Source organism: Agelaius phoeniceus, chromosome 24 (genome assembly GCF_051311805.1).
Source record: "Agelaius phoeniceus isolate bAgePho1 chromosome 24, bAgePho1.hap1, whole genome shotgun sequence".
Classification (NCBI taxonomy): Eukaryota; Metazoa; Chordata; class Aves; order Passeriformes; family Icteridae; genus Agelaius; species Agelaius phoeniceus.
This window is the reverse complement of record NC_135288.1, coordinates 7673148-7687110: the sequence shown is the minus strand read 5'-3', so window position 1 is coordinate 7687110 and position 13963 is coordinate 7673148. Positions and strand designations below refer to the sequence as shown.

At 53.8% G+C, this 13963-nt stretch overlaps 1 protein-coding gene across 5 annotated transcripts in view; it reads right to left on the bottom strand.

Moving 5' to 3' along the window:
- RERE (arginine-glutamic acid dipeptide repeats) overlaps window positions 1-13963 on the bottom strand; it is a 166826-nt gene that overhangs the window by 64503 nt on the left and 88360 nt on the right. For 4 of the 5 annotated variants that reach the window (XM_077190089.1, XM_077190091.1, XM_077190090.1 and 1 more), the window contains exons 7-9: window positions 5041-5089; window positions 1850-1974; window positions 581-680 (exon numbers count right to left, since the gene is read on the bottom strand). In XM_077190089.1, the coding sequence (XP_077046204.1) occupies window positions 581-680; window positions 1850-1974; window positions 5041-5089 (274 nt within the window). Of the gene's footprint in view, window positions 1-580; window positions 681-1849; window positions 1975-5040; window positions 5090-11733; window positions 11949-13963 lie in introns of those variants that run through there. The other variant, XM_077190092.1, reaches the window with a different exon arrangement.

Genomic DNA, 13963 nt, shown 5'->3' with positions numbered 1-13963 from the left:
CACAAGTGCAACTGCAGATCCTGGGGCTGCCAAGCGATTAAAGGGAGTAATTAAAGTAGATAGAGAAGCAGTGAAGTTAAATGAATTTTCTGCATTAGGCTATTATTCTAGATAAGGGCAAAGAAATTCCAATTCCAAAAGCTCTTTAATGATTATTGACCTCAACAGAAATGTGAGTCTCTGAGAAGGGAGCCAGGGAAGTGCTCAGCCAAGTGCAGAGGGGCGAGGCACTCAGGGGCCTCCATCCCAGGGAAAGGAGCACAGGGAGCAGAATGCAGGCATCTCAACTGCAGCTAAAACCCAGCCTAGGCCCCAAGAGCCAGCTCAGGGGCAGCTGAGCCAGTCCCAGCTCCAGCTGGTGGCCCTGAGCTGAGCAGCCTCCCAAAAACACCCACTGGGGTCACCCTCGAGGCACCACCCACGAGCTCATCGCCGAATTTCTGCAGCCCAGAGCTCCAAAAACCACCGGGCATTTGAGACAAGAAAGGTGCCCCCAAAGCCTGGCTGGAGCCTGGGTGCCCTCCCTGCCTGCTGGGGAGCCCAGGAGGGGCAGGAGGGCCGTGTCCCCCAGGGCACTCACCGTGTTCAGCGCGTTCAGGGTGGTGTCGTCCCGCGAGGCAGCCACGCATCCATCCTCTGTGGAGCCCCCATCGCACATCCCTGCAAAGGCTGCCATGCTCCTGCAAAGCCAGGGCACAGGGACACAGCTCAGCTGGGCTGGGGGCACCCACAGGGCCCCACAGACACACTGGGCTCACACCCCAAACTGTGCATTTTGAGGTGCACAGGGCCCCACACACACACTGGGCTCACACCCCAAATCCTGCATTTTGAGGTGCACAGGGCCCCACACACACACTGGGCTCACACCCTCAATTGTGGATTTTGAGGTGTACAGGGCCCCACACACACACACACTGGATTCACACCCCAAATCCTGCATTTTGAGGTGCACAGTGCCCCACACACACACTGGATTCACACCCCAAATCCTGCATTTTGAGGTGCACAGTGCCCTACACACACACACTGGATTCACACCCCGAATCCTGCATTTTGAGGTGCACAGGGCCCCCCCACACACACACTGGGCTCACACCCCAAATCCTGGATTTTAGGGCCTTGTGCCACTGTGCATCAAATAAGGCAGCACAGAGCTGCAAAGCTGAGTCACCCCAGCACATACAGCAAATCCAGCATTACAATCCAATCTCATTTGCTTTCATCAGCCACAAGTCTGCACTGCCAAAGCAGCAGAGCCTGAGCAGGATTACAGAAGCTGAAACCTGCAGACAGAACAGTCTCAGCAGACAGCAAACTTTGTGCTGTCATCTTGGTTTTAATATGTCAGAAAACTGACTGAAACTGCACATTCCCCAGCCTCTGGATTCCTGCAAGCTACAAGTAACTCACTGAGCCTCTGGATTTCTGTGAAGCCCACCAGTGGCTTGCTGCACCCACCAGGGAAGAGCTGAGGTGCAAACTGAGCTCCCAGGGCACTGACTCCGTGCAGGGATGCTCTGCTGCTGCACCCAGAGCAGCTCCTCCCTCACACCCACCCATCCCATCCCATCCCATCCCATCCCATCCCATCCCATCCCATCCCATCCCATCCCATCCCATCCCATCCCATCCCATCCCACCCTGCTGCCCTTGCACTGCATCTCCAGAGCCACAGAGGATGGGAGATGCTGTGCTGGCCAAATCTCAGAGTTCCTTTGTTGGTTCTCTTGCTGGGCTCTCTCAAACCCCAGGTCTCAGCTGATGCCCCCAGCACACACACACATCCCCAGGGAAGGAGGGGCTGCAGGCACCAGCCCAGAGCACAGCAGGAAGGGGCAGAGCTCACCTGGCTGCCCTCAGGTACATCAGCAGGTCACAGTCATTGACTCCTGGCATCCACACCAGCTCCTCGTGCTGGGTCACTGTGTCCCCGTCTGGGGACGGGAACGGCTGCAGCTCCGGGAGCTTGGCCTGCAAACAGGGAACACACGTGGCACATGCATGGCACACACATGGGACACGCATGGCACACATACACACACATGGCACTGGGCTGCAGCTCCGGGAGCTTGGCCTGCAAACAGGGAACACACGTGGCACACACATGGCACACGCATGGGACACACATGGGACACATACACATACACGGCACTGGGCTGCAGCTCCGGGAGCTTGGCCTGCAAACAGGGAACACACGTGGCACATGCATGGCACACACATGGGACACACATGGCACACATACACACACATGGTACTGCAGCTCTGGGAGCTTGGCCTGCAAACAGGGAACACACGTGGCACATGCATGGGACATGTCACACACACACACAGGGCACACACACACACACATGGCACACACACACACACACACACACACACAGGGCACATACACCCACACACGGCACACACACACACACACACGGCACACACACACAGGGCACATACACACACACACATGTCACACACACAGAGCAGCTGTTCCTGGCTCAGGAGCACTCTCAGCCCTGGAATTGTCTGCAGTGCTGGCAGCTGGCAGGGGGAAGGTGCTCCAACAGCTGCTGAAGGATTGGTTCCCAGTTTCAGAACTCGGGGGATGCTGAGGCATGGAGCCCAAGCCATCCCCTCCATCCAGCACTGCTTCCTCAGAGGGGCAGGGACTTTCCTGCTGATAACTCTGGGCTAGCACCACCTCAGCCCCTGCCAGAGGAGCCCTTCTGGACACAGCAGCAGCAGCAGAGAGGGGAAGGAAAGCACTTGGCATGCACAGCCCTGGTCTGGAGCTGCAGAGCTGCTGGACAAGTCCCCTCAGACACAGCAGCTGCATTAGCACAGGGATGCTGATCCAGCTGCTGCCTGAAACCCTCCCAGAGCACACATGGAGCAAGGCAAGAAGGCAGCTACCAGATGGGTCCCATTTGAAACCAGCAAGAAACCCCACAGATCTGACACCAAGTTTAAAATTAAATGCTGGGTAAATCACTGGGACTCTGAAGGGAAACAAAGACATTTCCTGAAAGGGAGATAGCTCAGCAAAATGAACACTGCCTCTAAATAAGTATTACACTCTATCCAGAGACCCAATTAGCATCTTTAGTCATCTCCTGCTCCGAGATGAGATAGCTGAGAGCCTCTTCAGAAACAGCTTTTAAGCCCTATAATTACCTCCTATGCTCACAACGCCAAACGTATTTGAGAGGCAACATTTATACATAACCAGTAATTACAAGTCACAGGTTCAGATGTCTTTCATGTTCTGCTCTTTAATCTGTACTTTATTTTACTTCTTGCCTGGGAAAATGGGTATGGCATTGAAGTTCCCTTCTGGCTGGGGCTAAGGCAGCCCTGGGATTTCTGTGAGAGCCACTGCAGCAAGCAGGGGCTGCACCAGCCCAGCCTCAGCCCCCTGTACCCTTGGACTGTTCAATGACACCCCAGGAGCAGCTTCCTCCTCCTCCTCCTCCCCACAGCACCACTGAGGCTGCAGGGGATCCCCAGGATAACCAAGCTGTGACTGTGGCCAGTGTCCCCAGCCCAGAGCACCGAGTGCCTCCCGCAGGCCTGGGCACCCCAAACCTCCCTGGCTGTCATCTGGAACACCCCAAACCTCCCTGGCTGTCCCAAGGGCACCCAAACCTCCCTGGCTGTGATCTGGAGCACCCCAAACCTCCCTGGCTGTCCCAGGAGCACCCCAAACCTCCCTGGCTGTCATCTGGAGCATCCCAAACCTCCCTGGCTGTCCCAAGGGCACCCCAAACCTCCCTGGCTGTCCCAAGGGCACCCCAAACCTCCCTGGCTGTGATCTGGAACACCCCAAACCTCCCTGGCTGTCCCAAGGGCACCCCAAACCTCCCTGGCTGTGATCTGGAGCACCCCAAACCCCCCTGGCTGCCCCAGGGGCACACTCAGAGGAGGGAGGTGAGTTCCCAGACCCCTGCAGTCCCACAGAACACACGCATGGCACACACGTGTGGCTCCTGCCGTGTCCCCTGGCTGTGGGCAGGAGTGTGGGGATCAGAGCTCTGAGGATGCCCCGGGCACGGCTGGGGCACAAGGAGGGCTCCAGAGGCAGCACAGCCCCTGCAGGGAGCTCAGGCTCTGCCTTCTGCTGCCCACTGAGGGTGCCAGTGGTGGTTGGTCAGAACCAAGGATGAGGCAGGGAGCAGTGCAAGTCTCAAGCAAGAATTAACAGGATTCTAAATCCATGGACCTTCTTCCTCCCCATCCATAAATGCACGTGGTAATTACACCTCAGAGCAGGGTGACTAATGCCTGCCAAAATATTGGATGACAATTTGAGATGAAAGTTGTTTTGAAGGTATCATTTACTGTACTCTTGTTATGACTACTGAAAAGAACACTACAGGTTTAATTGACAAGGACTTTTTTCCTCTGAAGGCAAAACATCCTCAAGAATGTGACATCAGGTTCCATAAATATTTACTTTCACTAGTTCTTAAACAGGATTTTTAAGAGGGTCTGAATGAATATTCATCACTTGGATGCAAACTCCAGCACTTGGACACTACAAAGTCAATTCCTCAGGAAAAGGAGAGGCCCCAGCTGCCAGGGACAGATCTGGCCCTATGAACCAGAACAAGCTGTATGCTAATGCTCTTTAAGAACAGATTATTTCCAATGCTTATGAAGGATTTCTCTCAAATTAGAATTAACATACCAGGAACATCTAGAGTCTTAACCTTATTCTGCTTCCCAGTGTGTGAACACACTCAGCAGCTCCCTCAATTTCTGTTTTAACAATCCCAATGACATAAAGCCCTTCTTGAACTTCCAGAAGTTACTCACATTCCCTCAATCTTACTCAGGCATTAACCCAACTGCAGAAAATCATGAACATACCAACATGTGACACAGAGAAAGCTCAGTAAGTGAGCTGAGCAAGGCTGAAGAACTCACTCAAGTGAGTCACCTAAAGAGGATCTAAAACCCCTGCCCATGTCTGAGCACAGCAATTTAAACAACTGCACACATCCAGAGGCCAGAGCATCCCTGGACACTGAACACAAACAAAGCCCTTACCTGGTGGCTGGGTCCCACTCTGATTTCACCTTGGGTACTGTTCAGCCTCCTAAGGTACAAAACAAACAGCAATGAGAAAGAATTGCAATTAATGAAATTCAGGATGATGCTCTTTTCTGTCATTGCATTTCTGATACAAATGGAGCAGGAGCAGAAATTAAACAGCATTGAGAGAACAGGAGGGGATGTGCTCAGGTGTGCTGAGCAAGCTGGGCAGGTGACCCTTCCACCTGTGGGGCAGTGCCACCCTCCAGGAAACAAATCCACTCCAAACGTGAGCCAAAAGCCCCCAGGAAACAACCAGAACACGTCAAAATGTCTTCCCCCAATGCATATTTGTGCAAGACAACCTGACACTGTTTTCTTGTTTTCAGGCTATGCAAGGAAATGACTGAACTAGGAAATCAATTTTCTATTTACAAAGTCATACATTAAATACCAGGTTCCTACAAGGTGTCAGAATCCTTCCCTGTGAGCAGCAAAGGGGAAGCTGACAACAGAAAATGCTGATGCTCTTCCTTGCCTCCCAGAATTCATTTTGAGGCCATGCACATCCCTGCTCTCAGTGCAGGGCTTGTGCCCACCCTGAGCTGGTTTCAGCTCAGCCAGGAGGAGCCAAACATGCCCCAGACCCCAATGTCTTCAGCTGCACCACACTCAATAGGACAAACAGACCTCTAAGAACCAAACCTGGAGCATCCTGTGATTGCAAAGTTAAAATCAAAGTTTGGGATGGGACTTCTGCCCCCAGCTGCCTCTGTGGGACCCCAGTGGGGCTCCCCAGCCACTCCCCATGCAGCACGGACAGAAACATTTCTGTGTGTCCTTCCCCCAGCAATCCCCACTGCCTGGGGGCATCCCCACCTCGAGGGGCTCCCTGCCCTGCCCAGGAGGGGAGGGCTGGGCTCAGCTGCTCCATTTCCCCCCTGATGTTAACAGGGCACACACAGAGCCCCTGGCTGCTCAAGGACACAGCAATCTGTGATTGCTGCTGCTTCCACAGCCCCAGCCCTGGCTTTCAAATGGAGAGGAAAATTCTTGCTATGGAAACTAAAATGCAGCGCAGATTTGAAGCTAAATCATATTGGTGAGGGCAATTACAGCAAGAATGGAATGGCACCCTTGTTTATTCCATGGGAAAGGGAAAAAAGGAGCCAAGGCTGGATATGAAATGTGACACAAAAGAAACTGCTGTAACAAAGCAGTATCCATAGCAACAACAACTTAATATTTCAGTCCTCCTCAGCTGCAGTGGATTAAATATAATGACAAGATGTTCCCTTTGAAAAGTAACCTGTTGCCATGGCAACGTTGTGTTCTGCAAAGTAAACAGGGGCTGGTCAGAAAGGAGCTGGGAGCCAGAGCTGGAATATCAAAGAGGCAGGAGGGGAGCAGGGCAAGCAGCACATCCTGGGCCAGGGCAGTGCCCAGAGCCCCAGCAGGGCAGGGAGCAGGGCCAGCTGCCCCTGTCTGCCCCTCCTGAGCCAGCAGGGCAGCCTGCAGGGCACTGAGACAGGGCAGAGCAGGGAGGGCACAGCCTGGGGCACAGCTCTGCTCTCCCAGCCTGGGGCACAGCTCTGCTCTCCCAGCCTGGCAATGAGAAAGGCAGGAAGCTGGCACGGCAGAGCCTGCACAACTCCCAGCACAGAAATGGGCTGCATTCATTCCATGTCACCTGCCCTCCTGTCCCCACCACTCACCAAGGCTGGCACAGCAGAGCCTGCACAACTCCCAGCACAGAAATGGGCTGCATTCATTCCCTGTCACCTGCCCTCCTGTCCCCACCACTCACCACTCACCAAGGCTGGCACAGCAGTTCTGCACAATTTCAACACAGAAACCACCTTCACCCTCTCTTTGTCACCTGCCTTGTTGTCCCCACCACTCACCAAGGCTGGCACAGCAGAGCCTGCACAATTTCCACACAAAAATCAGCTTCACCCTCAGTTTGCCACCTGCCTTGTCCCCACCACTGAGCAGCTCCCCAAGGCTGGCACAGCTGGCAGCCCTGTCCATGCACACAGTGCCACCAAGGACAGGGACAAGGCCACCAGAGGTGCCCCAAGCACAGCAGAACAGCTCTGGGGAGCAGCTGGGCTCAGGACTCTGCTCCAGAACACCCAGAGCTGGGCAGGAGGCAGGGCTGGGGGCTGACAGCAGGGCTCTCCCCAGGCTGGGGCCATGGCACGAGGGCCCTGGGGGCTTGGGCACAGCCCTGTCCCTGGTGCCAGTGCCAGGCAGTCCCTGGTGCCAGTGCCAGGCAGTCCCTGGTGCCAGTCCCAGGCAGTCCCTGGTGCCAGTGCCAGGCAGGTCCCTGGTGCCAGTGCCAGGCACATTTTTCACCCTCTGCAGCTGCCTGGGTTTATTGGTGCTGCTGTGGCCACCCTGCCCTCAGTGCTCTCTGCCATCCTCTGGAGCCATCCAGGAACAGCTCCAGCCCCACAGATAATTCAGTGCTGTCATTCAGGTTAAAAACCACCCAAACCAACCCCAAAGCAAAACCAGAACCCCACATCACACACAGGACAGCATTCTGTGCCACCCACAGAACCACCCTGGGCATCCCTCCCTGATTCTGCAGACTGAGGTGATCCCAAATTAAATTACAGGGATGCCTCAACAGAAGAAGGTTTTTAAACCAGCCACTTCACTCAGCCACAAACCTCCCCTCAAAGGCTAAGGAGGTGTCCAAAACCAGCTGAAAAGGTCACTATTTCTATATAGCCAAAGATGAAAAGAGGAAAGGCTGAACAATGAATCTCAGGAGATCTGGGATTCTGTGTGAAGCCTGGTACCAACACCAGTGGCTTTAGTGAATAAAGCAGGCCCAAGTTAGACACGTGTGTTATAGAATAATTACAAACTGCAGTCCCACACTGGGCACTGACCAACCAGCCACTATGAATGGCCAGACAATCAGTTACATCCACTGAGAGTGGGACACAGCAAAGCAACTCCTAGATACTTGTGATTTCTGCAAAATTCAGAGAAACTCCCAAGGAAGTCCCAGGAAAAGGCTTTTTCTTAAAAAAAGAATCCTTTAATTTGAAGAGTCCAATACCCAAGATGAAAGAAAGGACTCCTGCTTTTCAGAGGCAGCTCTAAAAACATCTGGCAAGGATCATTTTGTTCCATCTTGGAGGGACAAAACGGGGGAGAACAAAATGACTGCGCTCCAACTTGAGCAGATTAAAAAGCAGTTTATCAGGGCTGAGAGTGGCTGGCACTGCAGCCAAGAGCATCTGTTTATGGTCACTGCTGGGAGGCAGGAGACTGAGCCAAGGGGATCTGTCATTTTAACCCCAAATTATCTTATGTCATGTTCAAACACTGCACACTCCAAAATACAACAGGGACAAACACATTCAGGCTGCACCACCTTTAACCAAAAAACTCCACCACTGCCTCAAACCTGAGTTAAATCAGAGAAACAAGAGAAGCAAGTCCCTGAATTCACCTGTGTCCTAAACCTTCATCTTTAAAGCAAGATTTTAAATTTCATTTTACAGGAATAGTATCCAAATGCTCAGAAAATACCCTTGCCCCTTATATGCTTTAACTTCATTTAAAACCTGCCGTAACTGCGTGTTGCAATAATTTAAAAAAAGAAGGAAAAAAAAAAGAAAAAAGCAGAAGCAATTTTGCCTGGTGGGTGACAAATCCAGCCTGTCCTCCAGCAGATGAGCTTCCCAGGGCAGGCTGTGAGTGCCTGCTCCCCAGAGCAGCCATGGCAGCAGACGTGCCCCAACTCCTGCGCTGCAGAGCGAGCCCCAGCCTGCTCCTGCTGCAGGCAGGGACTGGAGGCTGCTCTGTGCCCTGGGCTGCCTGCAGCAGGAAGCTCTTGCACAGAGACACACACAGGAAAAGCTTTCTCTGCATCTAGTTGTTCTTTCATCGTGGTTATGGAGGAGGAAGGGGAAAAAAGCCTACACAGAGTCCCCAGTGCTGTCCCCTACCCAAAGGTGGATGGAGGTGACAGAAATTCAGCCAGGTTCAGCCAAAGGAAGGAAATGTTCTGCTCACACAGGAATTACCTGGGAGGGGAATGTTTGGCTGGCAGGTGCCATGGGCACCTCTCTGACACCTGCTCACCTCCAGATAAGGCAGACTCACTCCTTTTTGCATTTTGATCAAAAAGTTCAAATAAATGAATTACTGGGAACCACTGCACAATGCAAGGTTTTTATCTGCTCACACTGATTTGAACAGAACCAGAGTGTTGTTTACAGGCTGCACTGGCACTGGGGAGTGATGTGTGAATGAGTTCAGCATGGGCTGGTGCTGCTCAAGTGTTGGTCCTGTACAGTTCCTAAAGCAGCCAGGCCGTGCCTCTGCACTCCCCATATTGCCAAATATCCACTGCTGAACCAGCCTGAGCTCCCCAGCAGCAGCACAGCCCCAGCTCCTGTGCAGGCCAGCGGGGCCTTGTCCATGGAGCTCCATCAGATCAGGGGCAGTGCTCCAGCCCTGGGCTCTGAACCTGCCTGAGAACACAAACCTGCAGCACCCGGGGCACAGGCAGCAGCTCACAGGTGTCACAGGTGATAAGCATGAAGAATGGGAGGCATGAAAGGAGCTGGGAGGTATCCCTAGTTCCACCATGCACCTGGAAACAAGCTCTAATTAAAACAAATTACATCCTGAAGAATTGGAAGGAAGGGGAAAGAGGTAATCCTGCTGATTTATGCCTGGAAAAAAAAAAGCTGAAATGAAGGCAGAACAAAGGGAAGAGACTATTCCTCATGCAAAGGCCAATATTCAAGCACTTCCCATGATATATCAGCAATTTCTAACAGCTGTTTGGAGTGGCACTAACTCACCAGACCACCCAGCAGCAGTGCCTGAGCTGGGAGCACCTGCTGGGCACGCAGCCAGGACAAAGCTGTCCCAGGGGAAGAGGGGAATGGCTGCAGAGCCCAGCTGCACTGCCCAGGGCAGCTCAGAGCCTCTGCAGCTCCTGCACCCCCAGCCTGGCCCCACTGCCCCCCAGGGCTGGGGCTCTGGGGGCTTTCCCTGTTGGGTTCCTGGTTTTGCTGTTTGGTTTTGTTTTTTAAACCCAATTCACACAAACCTGAGGAGCTGCTTGCTGATGACCTGGCTGCCCAGGCCCTTCTCTTCTGTCCAGAAGGGAACATTTAAAACCAGTGCTAAGGACACAAGCTGCCACCTCCCTGTATTCCTGCAGAGCACTGGGGGATGCCTGCACACACTCAGGGAGCTCCTTTATTAGGAATAAGAATGTGTCCAAAGCTCAGGCCTATGGAGACTCCTCTCTAACCATGAGGAGGTCCTGCCAGGCTGAGCTCTGTCATCATTGGCAGGACTTTGTTCAGCCAATGGCCAAAGTGATCCACATCAAAGAGGTGCCCTTGATTTTTTTATGCTCTGCAGGTATAAAAGGAGATGGTTACAGGAATGACACTTGGGGCAGGACACAGACATGGACGTGGCACTGACATGGGCAGAATTCTGCAGGTTTATCCATCACTCATTCCTCAGCTTCTGACAAGAATCTCAGGCTGGTTTGTGTTGGAAGGGACCTTAAAGTCCATCCAGTGCCACCCCTGCCATGGCAGGGACACCTCCCACTGTCCCAGGCTGCTCCCAGCCCTGTCCAGCCTGGCCTTGGGCACTGCCAGGGATCCACAGCTGCTCTGGGCACCTGTGCCAGGCCTGCCCACCCTCACAGGGGAGAATTTCTTCCTCTCTTCTCATCCCAATCTCTGCTCTGTTAGTCTGAAGCTGCTCCCCTGTGTGTCCCCCCGTGCCCAGGCCAGCCCAGCCCTGCCAGGTGAGTGACAATGTGTGCAGGGCTAAGGGCCACCCTTGCTCCAAGTGTCACCGTGAGCAGCACTCACAGTCCTGTCCCCTTTCCACCCACAGCCTGCCCAGCTCCAGAACAAGGCCCTGAGTGAGCCCAGCTCTGCAGGACAGGGGGGACAGACACAGGGACAGACCCTGGCAATGAGAGCACACACACACACACAGGTGTGAGCCAAGCACAGCCCCCAGGTCCCCTGACCCCCATTTCCATCCAGAGGGACACTGCTGGCTGTCCCACAGGGACCAGAGCCCTGCCCTTCATCCCAGCAGCCTGACCCTGTGCCTGCTGAGCCTTGCGGTGCTGCACAGCTGCCCTGAGCTGCTGACATGCACTGCTGCTGACATGCACAGGGCAGTGATGCTGTCCTGCACAGCTGCCCTGCACTGCTGCTGCCCTGCACTGCTGCTGACATGCACAGGGCAGTGATGCTGTCCTGCACAGCTGTCCTGAGCTGCAGTCCTGCACAGGGCAGTGATGCTGCCCTGCACAGCTGCTGCCATTCAGACGCACCAGTGCCACCTGCACGGGCAGGACAGGCCAGCACAGCCACAGCAGCCGCTGCTCCTCACACCTGCTCAGTGCCAGGCTCAGTGCCAGGCTCAGTGCCCTCCATCAGCAGGTACCACCCATGCAGGAGCCCCATCCTGCTGCATCCCCCTCCTGTCACAGCATCCCTGAGCCGCAGGGCGCTGCATGCCCACGGCTGCGTGCCCACGGCTGCCCTGCAGCCCCCAGCCCCGCCGGTGCCCGCCGTGCCCCCGGCAGTGCCCGCTGCCGTGCTGGCAGGGCTGGCAGGGCCGGCAGGAGCCCCGGGGCGATGCCCCAGCCCCGCGGGGACCAGCGGCAGTGCCCGGGCTGCCGCTGCCTACCTGCAGGGCCCGAGGGGATCGTCCATGGCTGTGCCAGGCGCCCGGGGCCGGGGAGGATCGCTGAGCCCGCCGCTCCCGGCCCGAGCTGCGCCTTTTGCCCTCTCGCAGCTCAAAATGGAGGCACATGCGGGCTGCCCGAGCTGCCGAGCCTGCACTGAGCTTGTGCTGTGACCTAAGCCCGCACGCAGAACGCACAAACTTCGCCCTCGGACCGGCGGCACTGAGCATGTGCTGTGACCCTCCCTCATCCTCCTCCCTCCTTCCTCCTCCTCCTCCTCCCTCCTTCCTCCTCCTCCCTCCGGAACGGCTCCGCGCGCCGCCGCCGCTCCGGCAGCGAGTACGGCGGGGTCCGTACATACAGCGGGGATCCCTCAATAAATACTGCGGGGATCGGCTGATAAATACAGCCGGGATCCGTCAATAAATACAGCCGGGATCCGTCAATAAATACAGCCGGGGATCCGCAAAACCAGACGGGGATCCGTGAATAAATACAGCGGGGATCCGTGAATAAATACAGAGGGGATCCACAAATACAGCCGGGGATCTGCTGATAAATACAGCCAGGATCCGCCCATAAAAACAGCCGGGATCTGTAAATAAATGCAGTGGGGATCCACAAAAACAGCCGGGGATCTGTGAATAAATACAGCTGGGGATCTGCTGATAAATACAGCAGGGATCTGTAAAAACAGCTGGGGATCTGCTGATAAATATAGCCAGGGATCCGCAAAATAATACAGCTGGAGATCCGTGAATAAATACAGTGGGGATCTATAAATAAATATAGCTGGGGATCTGTAAATAAATATAGCTGGGGATCTGTAAATAAATATAGCTGGGGATATGCCAATAAATACAGCCAGGGATCTGCTGGTACACTGGGGATCCTCTGATAAATGCAGGCAGGATCCACTGGTACACTGGGGATCTGCCAATAAATGCAGAGGGGATCCAGGAATAGAGCCAGGGATCCACTGATAAATTCAGCCAGGATCTGCGAGGCACACAGTATTCTCCCATTTAAGGAATATTCAGCCTGCATCTCTGACCCTTCTATTTATTGGGTGATTCCAAACATGCTCTTAGGTACCCATTTACATGAGGGCAATGTCCCCTCCAGCACATACGGCTTTAATTGGGACACATCCCTCTGGTTTCCAGTTTCTGAGATGCCTCCACCTACCATGAGGCTAAAGAAGGATAAAAAGTTCCCCAAATATTGTATTTTGAAAGACACAGTAAGCAAAACAGATCAGGCCCCAGAAGGATCCTTCATTTTCTTGTAACAATCCAGTGGGGAATGTTCATTGTAGCAGAGCTAAATACACAATTTCCTTGTGTTTCACAAGTTTCAAAGGGCACAGAAAGGACAAAACAACCTTTCCTGGAGCTCTGCGTCCTCCAACAACAAAAGGGCCTCATCCTACACATCCTCCCCAGTGCTGGGGATGTTTCTGCAGTCTGGGTTTTCTTCAATTATTTTGCAAATACAAACACACAAAAATAGCTTCTTTGCAAACATATAAACATGCTAGAATAGATCCCAAACACGCTGAGCTGCATCTGAGAGTGCTGCAGAAGTTTCTGAGCCTCCCATGGTGAGCCCACGATGTCTCAGGCACAAATCCCTTGCACACACAGTGCCCAGCTCGGGATTGTTGGGGTCCCACCCCACATTGCCCCAGCAGGGCTCACTGCAGCCTTCAGAGCCTTTCTTACACCAATTTCACACAACCAGGGGCGTTTCTCACCCTCCATGGAACCAAAACACCTCTTTAGGAAAGCAGAGCAAGGGGAAGATGGAACGGACAAACCCCCAGAGCCTGCCCTGAAATGCACCCAAAACACTTTCAGATCGAGGGGAAGATGGAACGGACAAACCCCAGCAGCTGCCCTGAAATGTGCCCCAAACACTTTCACTTCCCACAGCAGAGGAAATGCGGCAGCAGAAACTCACAGCCAGCCACGAGCACCAAAACACAGCTCAAAAATCACCAACCAAGGCCCTGCGGCTCCTGTCTCTGAACCTCCCCTGCTCCAACACAAAATACAGGCCTGACTTAGAAAAAGAAACCTGGCTGCAAACAAACCAAGAAAAAGAGACCTTGCAGAGCTGGCTAATTGGAGTAATTAGCTGATCACTAAGTGCTCTGCTCTGCCCTTTCATTGATCCTTTCAGGCTCAGTCATCCTCTAACACGTGGAAGAATTAACAGGTACCTCTACCC